We start from the raw sequence: 12,700 nt of genomic DNA on the forward strand, positions 1-12,700 counted from the left end.
TAGTTGTGAATATGATTTAAAAATATATCTATGGTATCTTTCATTTGCCCCTTCAATTTCCTTCTCTGGTCTGGGTCTTGCTTCTAGTTAACTGTTAGAATCTTCTGCAGGATGGTATCTGCTCATGAAGGTGTGAAGTACTATTGTTTGGGTTACAATTATAACATGAATGTGTGTGGAGGCTGCCTCATACTGGCAAGCAATTCCAAGTGGGGTGTCTAAGAATTCAATTCACTTCTGACACTATTGAATCGGGGTTTGAGGAACGGGCCTGTAGTATGAGGACCCCAGGCATATTCTTTCTCAGTTCTTATCTTTAACCAGGAAAGAACTCAATGTCAAGACCAAAGTTACAGAAAAGCAAGAGATTTACTGTTTGGTAAGAGTAAGGACAGGAAAACTCTCACGGCAGAGTGGGGTTCCAAGGGGGTAGCCACTGAGGGCGCCAGAAGCAGGTGCTTCTGTGTGTATAGTTAGCAAGGTGTGGGGTTTGGCTGTTGGGTATCTCTGTGTTCTGCATTGTGTCTCTTGCTGATTGGCTGGGCCTACGGGGGTCTCCTAGGCTACAGAAACCCATTGAGTTTTCCCACGTTACCCAGCCTACCTTTGGAAACCAGCTTTAGTCCATTGCTATTGTGTTATTATGTTGGTGTTCTGAACATTCTATTTTTGTTTTTTTTTTGTTTTTTTAATAATAAATTTTATTTTTATATTCCCCATACAATTGCAACCCCCTTATTTTGACCCCAATCCCTCCCCTCCCGCCCTCTACCCCCCACAGAGTGTCTCTGGTTCATAGTTTTTTGTTGATTGTGATTTTCACTTTCTTATAGTTATTCATTTTCCTGGTCCCTTATTTAAGTTTTCTAGATTCCTGCTATGAGTGAGACCATCCGGTATTTTTCTTTTTCTTTCTGGCTTATTTCGCTGAGCATGATCCCTTCCAGCTCGAACCATGTTGCTACAAATTGCATAAGTTTATCTTTTTTGAATGCTGAGTAATATTCCATGGTATATATGTACCACATCTTCTTGATCCAGTCATCTACTTTTGGGCATTTGGGTTGTTTCCAAAGCTTAGCTGTTGTAAATAGTGCTGCTATAAACATAGGGGTGCAGGTGCTCTTTGGAATTGATGTTTCTATGTCCTTTGGGTAAATACCTAGGAGTGGAATTGCTGGATCATATGGAAGCTCTATGTTTAGTAGGTCCAGAAATCTCCACACAGCTCTCCATAGTGGTTGGACCAGTTTGCACTCCCACCAACAGTGTAGAAGAGTTCCTTTTTCTCCACAGCCTCGCCAACATTTGTTGTTGCTAGTTTTTTTAATATGTGCCATTCTCACTGGTGTGAGATGGTATCTCATGGTAGTTTTGATTTGCATTTCCCTGATTACAAGTGATGAACATTCTATTTTTGAACTGAATTGGCAGGGGCGCTTCTTGGTTTGCAGATGTTTCTCAATCAGGCTGATGAATGGACTTGGGACTTGGGGCATCTTGTTCCTAACTGACTTCCTGTACACATTTCCTAACTTCCTTCACTATCTCTGTGGAGACAGCATCAGCTAAGGGCTCCTCTCCCAAGACTGCCCTCTACTTCAGATCTCAGTTTTAAGCCCAAGCTGTTACCTGTGCTCATGACTAACCGGCAACAGATTAGAGATTCCCATGGCCCCTCCTCAGGCTTCAAGTGCCAGCTGCAAGCCCAGATTATTACCTGTGCTTCTGAGAAACTGGTTATAAATCAGAGGTTCTAAGGACACCTTCCTCAGATTCAATTAATTCTCTAGAGTGGTTCACAGAACTCAAGAAACCTGCTCCCTCAGTAGATAATAGATTTTATTACAAAGGATACTAAAGGCTATGACTCAACATCCAGATGGAGAGAAGCTTAAGGTGAGGTCCCGAACAAAGGAACTTGGCATCCCACCAGGTAGCACAAGAAAGGGCTCTGGTTTCCCAATCGGAAAGCTCTCTGAATCCCCTCCTTTTTGGCCTTTATAGAGACTTCATTACCTTAATTCATTGGCAGTTAGCAATTAAACTCAACTTCCAGCCCCTTTTCCTTCCCTAGAAATAAGAGGCTGGATTCTGTCCTCTCTGCATGTCAGTTTCCCTAACAACCAGCCTCCATCCCTAAGATGTTCCCAAAAGTTACCTTATTAACACAACAAGCAACACATTCAATACATTCAACACATTCAGAAACTTCAAGGTTTTTGGGAGCCGTAAGGAACTGTGGTCAAAGACCAAGTATACATGAAGAATATCTGAATGACCAAATACATTTTTTCCCTTATAAGTCTCACTATCACAAGTATTAATAGGGAACTCTTTTCTACAAATAGGGCTTTTTGATAGTAAAAATAATAATACTCATAGAAAATATTAAAAAAATAGTAATCATTCGTAGTCCCATTGCCTGGAACAAAGTTTGCTCATGTTTTCGGTGTCTAACCAGCCATACCTTTTTCTCTGCACTGTTTTCTAGCTCTATTTTTTTTTCCAGTAGTTATATAAAGACATACTGTTTTGTAACTTGTCTTCTCTACTTTATATACTATGGACTTGCTTACATGGTGTTGACATACATCTACACCCTCACTTTAAGTGGCTACATGGGATTCCACTGTGTGGTTATAAAAGTATTTACCTGAACCCTTAACTAGTCTTCCTCGATCTCCTCCAAGACTGCATATCCACTCTGTTTGATGTAATGAAATTAGAGGAAACTGTCAGAACTTTCAAAATGACACAATATATTATTTATCTCATAGCAATTTCATGAGTGAAAGAGGTAAAGGAAAATTGAAATGGAAATGGTTGATAAAAGAAACATTTTTCTCGGTAAATATTTTATACTAATCTTGTAAATGAGACTTGACATTTTCATTTTTTAAAACTCTGAAAATATATGAATGACTTAAAATTAAATCAGATAACACCTCTTTAGGGGAAGTATCAAATATTTTGCAAGAGGACTCCAGTGTTTGGGGAAACTTCATAAATGTATTGAGGAGCCAGTGCTTCCTGGGAAACATTTATTGGAACACAATCAAGGAGACACTCCCCTGACTTGGATCTTGGACTCCTGATGGGAGTCAGAAATTAGGTTTGGCTAAAGAACACTAAAAATGGAGGAAAGAGGACTATGGTATATGCGAAATCTGGAAATTGTCTAAGGCTGTTCTGAAGCTGCTCAGTAGGGCTGTGTTGGGTTCTGAGAACATAGAAAGGGACATGGTAATCACTGGGGTATGTGGTAAGATTAGGAAAGGGATGCGGGTCTGGTTGTCCTGAAACCAGGAGAAATTCCAAGCTGTGACTTGCAGGGAGAGGTGGCAATGAACGTCTGCCTAGGTGCTCCAGAGGACAATGACCGTGATGATGGAGGTGGCCATGAAGAGCAGGTAGAGGCGGAAGAGCAGGGTGTCCATCATGTGGCTGAACTGCACCCACAGGCTGACCAAGTGCTGCTTCTGAGCCTCCTCTTCCTGCTGGGCCCTCTTTGACCCAGGATGCCCATTTACCTCTGCCTCCCTGGGACCTGGCACCTTCCCCACCAACTCCACAGGCTCCTTCACACCTTCAGAGAGAGAGAGAGAGAGAGAGAGAGACTCAGCCTTGGGCTGGGAGGCTCACCCACTTGGGGAGGAGGGGGAACAGGAAAGGATGCAGGAACAGAGAAGTGGAGGTGCTGGGAGATGAGGGTGGGCAGGGCTGATTTCCCTTACCAGGCAGGTGGGCAGGAGTGGGGCCCAGGCTCCTGTTTCCCTGCTGGGGCTCAGTGGGGCAGCACTTCAGTGGGCGGGCACAGTAGAGGATCAGAGAGTGGAGCCAGCGAGGCATGGGTGGGGGCTGGGTGGTGGCCAGGTGCAGCAGGTAGGTGATGAAGATGGTCTCCAGCAGGCTGACCACCATCAGGGACAGACACAGGGCAAAGTAGACACCTGAGGACAAAGCAAATTATAAATTACTAGAACAAATTCATCTATACACTTTTTAGCCTTTTCCCCTAAATCCAATCTTTCCTCAGAAGCCCTTCCCTTAGGGCCTCCCTGGTGGCGCAGTGGTTGAGCGCTGGGTTGCGAAGCTGCCCCAGCCTCTGCAGTGCCTGTTCGATCCCCACTCGTCCCACATGGCGCGCAGACCTCTCCTGCCGCCCGCTGCTCCCCTCAGCAGTCTACTTTGGTCCTTCTGCCTGCTCTGCTCCCCACTCTGGCTCTAGCGAATTCTCTCACCCTCCCGCACTTCTGACTGTACCCAGTGCTTGTATAAATAAAAACTAAATCTTTAAAAAAAAAAAAAGAACCCTTTCCTTTAAGGGGCGAGGGAAGGGATGCTCCTAGTTCCCCTTCACTGTCCCCTGCTGCCTTTGCTTCTCTGGAAAGTGGGAGGGTCCATACTGATGAGAGGGGTGCCACTGTTAGGGAGTAAGTCATTCATCATGAGCAGGAAGACGTTGTAGCCCAGCAGAAGGGTTATCTTGAATGGAGCACGATTCTCATTTTCTGCCGGGAGGTAGAAGCTGAGGGCGTCGATGGCAACCAGAAAGCTGCTGGGCACCAGGAGGTTTATAATGTAGAGACTGGGCCTGCGCCTGATGGCCACCTGGTGGGGAGGAAGAGCGTGTGAAGAATGTGGCAAATATACTGATATCAGTGGGATCACCTTGTATATTTAAGTATCTCGTCCTTGCTGATGTCCTCATAGGCTGACTATGGGAAGCTCTCCTTAGGTAACACAAACACTTAATTGTCCTCTCTATAGAAGTGCCCCCATGATGTTGTCTAATTTTGTGTTCAATCTGCTGGAAACTCAATTATAGACTTTCAGGGGCAAGTAGTGCCTTTTGCGGCAGCAGAGAGAAGGCCGCTCCATGCTGAGCAGTGGTGCTCATAACACTTCTCCCTGCAGGCCTGGAGAGGTGAGAGGCAAGAGGTGGGGAGTGGGAGGCCAGTGGGTCCTTCTTCAGAGCAGTTAGGATAGAGGATGGCGTGAGGAGCAGGTGCTACTCCCTGCAGCTTTATTTTTACATCCCAAATTTCAGCAAGAGGAAAATTACAGAGCAGCTGGCATCAGAACTCAAACAGGGACCCCTGGACTTACATAGAACATGAGTTGGTCATACACGCTGGTGCCCACTGACATCTTTGGGGTGGCCTTGCTGATGCTCAGTAGTTCCCACTCTCCCTGGGTCTGAATGATGTCACGAGACGTTTCTGCGATCTCCCACACTTCCCTGTCCATGCCCAGTAGCATGCTCTCCACTGCGAGGGAGGCCGAGGTGACTCAGTCCAGAAGTGCTCCCAAATCTCTGCCCACAAAATCCAATTCCGCCCCTTCTTCAACAAAATTTCCCCTCTATCCTTTAAAAGCAGAGCACCCTTATTTTCTCAGAAGTGGGGTACAGGACCCCATGTGTGTGGGGCTGCAGCACTAATTTTTTATGGTTGAAAACAAGAGTGAGGGCCTCCCTGGTGGTGCAAGGGGTTAAGCACATCACTGCGAAGATATCTACAGCCTCTGCAGCACGAGTTTGATCCCCAGCCGGCCAGGGAGCTACCCACATGGCGCAGCAGACCTCTCCTGTCTCATCCGCTGCTCCCCTCAGCAGTGTATTTCAGTAGATTTGCCTGTTTTGTTCCCTACTCTATCTTTGGTGAATCCTCTCACTGCTCGCATCTCTGGCCTGTACCCCAGTTCTTGCATGCATAAATAATAAATAAATCTTAAAAAATAAAACAAGAGTGAGTCAAGGTTGTGATGAGGATATTGGAGATGATGCCAATGTGAGTCAAGAGCTTTTGTAGTCACCCCTATTTTCCTTTTGGTCCCCTGTTGTGTGACATTATTTTAATAGAATCAATGTGAACAATTCAACATTTTTTAAGGTGTTCCCTTTATAATGACTGATTTACCCCAATTCCCTTTATAATTACTGATTTACTCCAATCAGATGACACCTAGTGGCATTTAGATACCTTGACTTACAGGTTTTAATGCACTAGCTATTAAAGTTAAAAGATTTGATCTAAATATTACAGGTGTGCAGCAGCTCAGGGACAAGCAGGTCTTTGGTACAAGTGCCATCCAAGATCTAAAGCAATGGTTCTTTTGTTTTTTAACTTTATTTTTTTTAAAGATTTATTTACGCACACAAGAGCTAGGGTGTAGGGCAGAGGTGAGACAGGAGAGGTCTGCTGTGCTATGTGGGTCACCTCCCTGGCCAGGGTTTGAACTTGTGCTGCAGTAGCTATGGAATGCTTCCTAGTGCTGACATTTAAGCCCTTGTGCCACTAGGGAAGCCCCAGTTTTTTAACTTTATTAAGGACTTATAGCAGTAGTTCTTAACCCTGTCTGCATGTTAACACTGCCTGGGCCCCACCTGAAACCATTATCTTAGGATCTCTGGGGTAATGCATCATTGCAGATATTTTAAAAAGCTTTGGTGGACAACCAGAGTTGAGAAACACTGATTTAAAACCTGCTCTATTAATACCTCCACCACTTAATGATCTTTCCTGAATCTTAAATAGTCATCAAAATGTGTCATGCTTACCTGTGTAGAGGAAGGAACTGAAGGTGAAAGTGCAGTTCTGTTGGTCAAAAGGGAAGTAGAAGATGTCCAGTTTGCAAATGCTGGTCACCCGCACTGGCATGTCATACTTGACTCGACCTTCACTGCTGACATACGCTGTGAGACCTGAAGGGGTCCGTTGCATGTCCATGCTGCTTGGGAGAGGAAGGCAGAAGTGGGTGCTGTGGTGCCTTAACCCTATATCTCCCCCACATTCTTACACATTGCACTCTTCTTTTTGGCTTTTTCTTTAATGTCACCCTATCCTGTCTCTTCTCACAGTGATTTGTGGAAGTCCATTAATTGAGCCTGTGCCCCTATCTGAATTTTTTGGTTTCCCTGTGCCCTGCACTGACTCTGGGCTATTCTTTGCACATGGGCTGGATGCTGGCTTCCCCCAGCCCAGATACGCACGATTCCACGATGAAGATGTCAGGGAGCCACAGGTATTCAGCTGATATGCTGAGTTTATTGATGCTGACACACTCTTCTGGATTCCAGCTAATAAAAGGATTGTCCCACATCTGCAACCAGGGCAGTGGAAACAGAGGTGAGTGATGGTGAATCTTGTTCGGTCAACCTCTCCTGCCCTTCCTGTTCTTCTTCAAATACTGATCCTCTAATGCCCACTCATGCTGTAATGACCCCAGCCCGTCTCTCTTTCTTTATCCAGCCAGGTGCCATTGGCAAAGGACCCTTATGGCCTTATTCCAGGCAGACCTTAAATATGGTGTAAAACCACTTGTATCCAGGAACACATCAATATAAAGGCCTCCATCCACCTGACCACTTTCTTGTGTCACTATTTCAACCTTCTTAAGATGTCCAGGGAGATTCATGTCCTCCAAGGTCAGTCCAGTTCTAGAGTTTTTTGACTCCAGAATTATTCCTACATTGCATAGAGGTTTGGGCTGGAAAAACTTTTATTCACTCCTCAAATTAAAAAATATAAATAGAAGTGGGGAGGGAAAAGTTGGATCTGCCTTACCAAATCCATCCATAGGAATGATGTCAAAAGCTGGAGCTGTGCATCCTGTTAAACAAATTCCCATCCAGGATTATTAGTGCAAGAAGACCACTCCCACCTCACATTCATACTAATTTTGCTAATTTGTTGGGCCAGGCATAGTTCTAGATGCTGGAGTGTCTTTTTATTTATTTTTATTTTTATTTTTAAATTTTTTTTTTTATAGAGGCATGTTTTATTTATTTGTTTGTTTGTTTTGTTTATACATGCACTGGGTACAGTCAGAAGTGCGGGAGGGTGAGAGAATTCACCAGAGCCAGAGCGGTGAGCGGAGCAGGCAGAAGGACCGAAGTACACTGCTGAGGGGAGCAGCGGGCGGCAGGAGAGGTCTGCGTGCCATGTGGGACCCTCCTCCAGTGGCCGGGGAGCAGCCGGGGATCGAACCGGCGCTGCAGAGGCTGCGGGCAGCTTCACAACCCAGCGCTCAACCACTGCGCCACCGGGGAGGCCCTCTGGAGTGTCTTTTGCTTACCTGTCTCCCCTTTCATCTAGGGTCAATTCAGATTTTCATTGACATACAGACCACTTCTTTCTGAAGCATTCCAGAAAGGACAGAACTCAAGGACCAATCCTTGAAAAAAATATCACTACAGCAATCCTATTGCTCCCTGCCCCATAGGAAAACCCTCCAACTTATACAAAATCCATTCAGAGTCCCAGATGCTCACCACGGGACCAGCACAATGTTGGGTTGACCAGGTAGAACACCCTTATTCCCTATCAGAAGTTACAGAAAGTGGGGACCAGGTCTCACCACTTCCAGGATGGCAGATAGGGTGAAGGAGATGTTGACATGAGTGGGTATACTGTAGTTGATGACGGGACGGAAGGCCTTTCTGTCAAACACTGCTTGGAAGGCAGCAGGATCCAGCCCGTGCTGGTCAAAGCCTGAGCAATTGATGGTGAAAGTGTCACCTTGTTCTGTGGAGAGAAGAGACCCTATGAGAAAGGGCCTCTATATCCAGAGCTGGAACCTCTCTGCAGAGAGAGAAAGCAGGGGATTTACTGGGAGAACATCCCAGGTGAACCCCTCCTTCTTGCATCAAGACTTGCCAAGGCCAAAAACCTTCACACCAGAGCCAGAAAGGATGGGCTGGTCTGGTAGGCAAATGGTGGAAGTTATGTGGTGAACATAACTACTCTCATTCCCATAGTTTCGTCCTCATGCAAAACTTGCCCAAATCTGTACACAAACTTGGCGCTGGTATAATGGCAGTCTTGTCAGAGTCCTTTAGTGTACACATCACACGCCAGTTGGTGGTAACCCTGGTAACCCTAGTAACCCTGGTCAGCACTGCCCTAAAACTTGTCCTGTCACCTAGAAATCCTCTCTAATGTCTTTCTCTTCCTCATTCTCAAGGACTTGTGCTTGCCAAAGATATGAACTGATTTATCAAGGTGTCAAGAGAAGTAAACATCTGCACTCACGAGGCAGATAAGACAAACACGTAGCAGGTTTTCTGAGTGAGTGCTTACCTTGCTGCTATGCATTTATTTTTTCCTTCTTGCATGGAATCACCTCAAGGACCCTGGGGATTATTTCTAGTATTGGGCTCATAAGATGACATCACTGAGTATGGACCATACGCCAGTCACATAGCCAGGCCTGCGTAGGTGCTTCCTCTTGGTCACAGAAGTTCTTGAGCAGAATTTTTGCCCCATTTCTATCTTTGTCCTCAGCTCTTCTTCCTGTGCTGCCTCCTGTACATCGCCATCTCTTTATGTGATATTTAAGGTATATACTCAGACTTGGAACAAATACTCCTTCATGAAAGCAAGGTATTGTCTCTCTTCTACCTCAGATGGATCCCTACCTTCTTTGAGACATGTTTAAAATCAGTGGCTATTCTTCAACTAGATACAAGGAGAGGAGAGTGAAGGGTTTGGTAGAAGGGGCATGGACAGTGAGTGGACAGGAGGAATTGGAGAGGTGGTGAGCTGGGATCTGTAGGCAGGAGTAGAGAAGGCCAGTGTGCCCTGATCAGTGGAATGTCTTTCTCTCTGTCACCAATAGGGAATCAAGACCCAGACATTATGTCAGAAATATTTAACATGTTAATTCTGAATATCCTCCAAGTGCTAGAAGGGTATCCTCAGATGTCTTTCAAAACCACACTCTGGTCTTCCTGGTTCTTGTCCCCTCTTACCTTGAAGCAGAAGGCTGAGAGTGAGGCAGAGGAGGAATCTCCCCTTGGAGGGCCTCCCGCCTTCCATCATCCTCTCCTGGACTCTTCTCTGGGGACTAACCAGGAACCCCAAACCCCTTAGCTTAAAGGAGTCCAGACCACACCTTGGTTTTGAATACTGCTCTTGACAGGTAGCCACTCCCTGGTGAGAGACTGCGGCCTGAGAGGTCACAGCAAAATATCCTGCTTTGCCCTGTCGAGGGTATGCCTTCCGGGCTCAAGGCAGGGAGGATGTAGGGGAGAGGCATCCTGTTTGGCAACTCTCCTGAGATTAATAACAAAATAACTTGCCTGCATGAGAGAGTGTGGGCAGGTGAAACAAGAATTATGTTCTTCTAAAGCCAGGGAATCTGCAGATTTGGAAAGGTGACACTATTATGCTTTGGTTATGCACTCATTAGGGATACTTGCAAATACCAAATTATAAAACTTGATCCTACCTTTATTATCTGTTGTCTATATTATTCCAAGACCTTCTAACTCGATTTCCTTTTTCCAATCTTTCAGCTCCCCTGATTCATTCTCCTCCCCCAGTCAGTGTAGTGCACATGTTTTACATGACACATTGATTACAGGATAAGTACATTACCTGAAAAATCATAAAATTGAGATAACAGAGCTGTTCACTGTTTTTGTGTTACCAAAAGTGTTACGTATTATCATAAATTAGTAATCTCAGCTAACATCAATGCCGTGACATGAGTTAATAGTATATTTTATGTCTCATCTCTGTATAAAAAAATAAGACCCAGTGAGTGAATTGGAGCATGGTTATATTAAGTATCTAAGGTATATTTTTTAAAGATTTATTTATTTATTTATACAAGCACTGGGTACAGTCAGAAACTCGGGAGGGTGAGAGAATTCACCGAGCCAGAGCGGGGAGCAGAGCAGGCAGAAGGACCGAAGCACACTGCTGAGGGGAGCAGCGGGCGGCAGGAGAGGTCTGCGCGCCATGTGGGACCCTCCTCCGGTGGCCGGGGAGCAGCCAGGGATCGAACCAGCGCCGCAGAGGCTGCGAGCAGCTTCGCAACCCAGCGCTCAAACGCTGCGCCACCAGGGAGGCCCTCTAAGGTATATTTCCAAGAAAGATTTGGAAATTTTTTTCTTGCACAACAGGTGAAGGGTCAAACTTAGAATACAGAGGAAACTTTGTTCAGAAGATCAAGCATAATGATAACCCTAAATAGAAAGTGCTGAGTCAGGCAGGAATGACTTAAAAGTTCCAAAGTAGGAAAGTACAGAGGGCTGCAGTATCTTGCATCTGAAATCTGCCAGATCTGTAGTTCTTTGTCCCCACCAACTCTCTAAGTCATTTCGTCCTTTCTTCGTTACTTGGTAAGCCTGAGACAGAAGTGAAAGGGAAGGGAAGAAAGAAGAAGAGAATTAAATGAAAAAACATAGCTGGCAGTACTGACATAGAAGGAGCCAGAAAGGCAGAAGAAGGAGGGCTAGGGGCAGAGGTTGTTAGAGAATTTGCTCAAGGTTTGGGGTTTCTCTTTTGTGATATGAAAGAATTCACGTCAAGTTGGGAGACAAGTTGGCATCTGGCAGCATCAGGCACTGACTAGCACAAGGAGGAAGCATTGGCATGAAAACTGGGGCAACCTACTAGGCTATGATGCTTTTCCAAGCTAGGAGGACACATGGTCCCATACACAGTGTTCTCTTGAAGCAAGGCAAACACAGATGTGATCTGGGACAGATCTGGAAGATCAGACACGGTGGTGACCTGTCCTGGAAGACGATGGAAGTGATATAGCAGCAAGTAGGTTCCTAGAGTATCTGGTTTTGAGCTGGACTGCAAGGCAGAGATTTGGGGAATAGAACCCCTTGGAAAATGAACTATTATTCAGGGTGGTTCTGTGCTTAGAGGGAGGGATTTGGAGACTAAGAATGGTTGAAGAATCAGGCAGAATTTTCTTTAAAGATTTATTTATCTTCATGCATACAAGAACTGTGGTGTAAGCCAGAGGTGCGAGGGGTGAGAGGATTCACCAGAGAAAGTGGGGAGCAAAATAGGCAGATGTACTGAAATATACTGCTGAGGGGAGCAGCAGGCGAGACAGACGAGGTCTGCTGCGCCATGTGGGTTAGCATCCCGGCCGGCTGGGGATAGACTTGTGCTGCAGAGGCTGGCAGTAACTTGATAACATTGTCTTTAATCCCTGTGCCAGGCAGGCAGAAATTGAGCAGAAAGTCTATTGTTCCATTGGACTCATCACACCACGAAACAGTTACTAGTGTGTCTACATCCACATGGACACACCTTTGGGGCACTGGACTCCTGGACTAGTTAAGAGTGATGCTTGAGTTCTGCAGTTGGACCTTGTATTTCCTGACCATGTATTTTAGAACATAGTAAATTTGAGCGAAATATAAACTTTGTTATTCATTAAAGAGTTTGACACCTGAAATGATGGGTTAGAGACCATTTTCAAACAAAGCAATTAAAATTATAGTACTGGGGCCTCCCCGGTGGCGCAGCGGTTGAGCGCTGGGTTGCGAAGCTGCCCGCGGCCTCTGCGGCGCCGGTTCGATCCCCGGCTGCTCCCAGGCCACTGGAGGAGGGTCCCACATGGCGCGCAGACCTCTCCTGCCGCCCGCTGCTCCCCTCAGCAGTGTACTTCGGTCCTTCTGTCTGCTCTGCTCCCCGCTCTGGCTCTGGTGAATTCTCTCACCCTCCCGCGCTTCTGACTGTACCCAGTGCATGTGTAAACAAAAACAAACAAACAAACCAGCAAACAAATAAAGAAAGCATGCCTCTATAAAAAAAAAAAAATAAAATAAAATAAAATTATAGTACTTAGAATAACCAAGATTGTAGGTTTTCTTATGCTTATGACTTACAAATCATACAAAAGTCACTTAGTTTTCCAGCAAGGACACTGGATCTCTTTCTAC

At 45.5% G+C, this 12,700-nt stretch overlaps 1 protein-coding gene across 1 annotated transcript; it reads right to left on the minus strand.

Moving 5' to 3' along the window:
* Nucleotides 1-3,359: 3,359 nt before the first annotated feature.
* HTR3C (5-hydroxytryptamine receptor 3C) lies at nt 3,360-9,824 on the minus strand (the record flags this gene model as incomplete). Its single annotated transcript, XM_084231931.1, has 9 exons — nt 3,360-3,589; nt 3,738-3,953; nt 4,410-4,614; nt 5,113-5,273; nt 6,566-6,735; nt 6,998-7,107; nt 7,572-7,616; nt 8,365-8,531; nt 9,758-9,824. 9 exons carry the CDS (start codon nt 9,822-9,824, stop codon nt 3,360-3,362), a joined length of 1,371 nt encoding a protein of 456 aa, XP_084088057.1.
* Nucleotides 9,825-12,700: the final 2,876 nt, after the last annotated feature.

Source organism: Talpa europaea, assembly GCF_964194135.1.
Source record: "Talpa europaea genome assembly, chromosome: 4".
Taxonomy (NCBI): domain Eukaryota; kingdom Metazoa; phylum Chordata; class Mammalia; order Eulipotyphla; family Talpidae; genus Talpa; species Talpa europaea.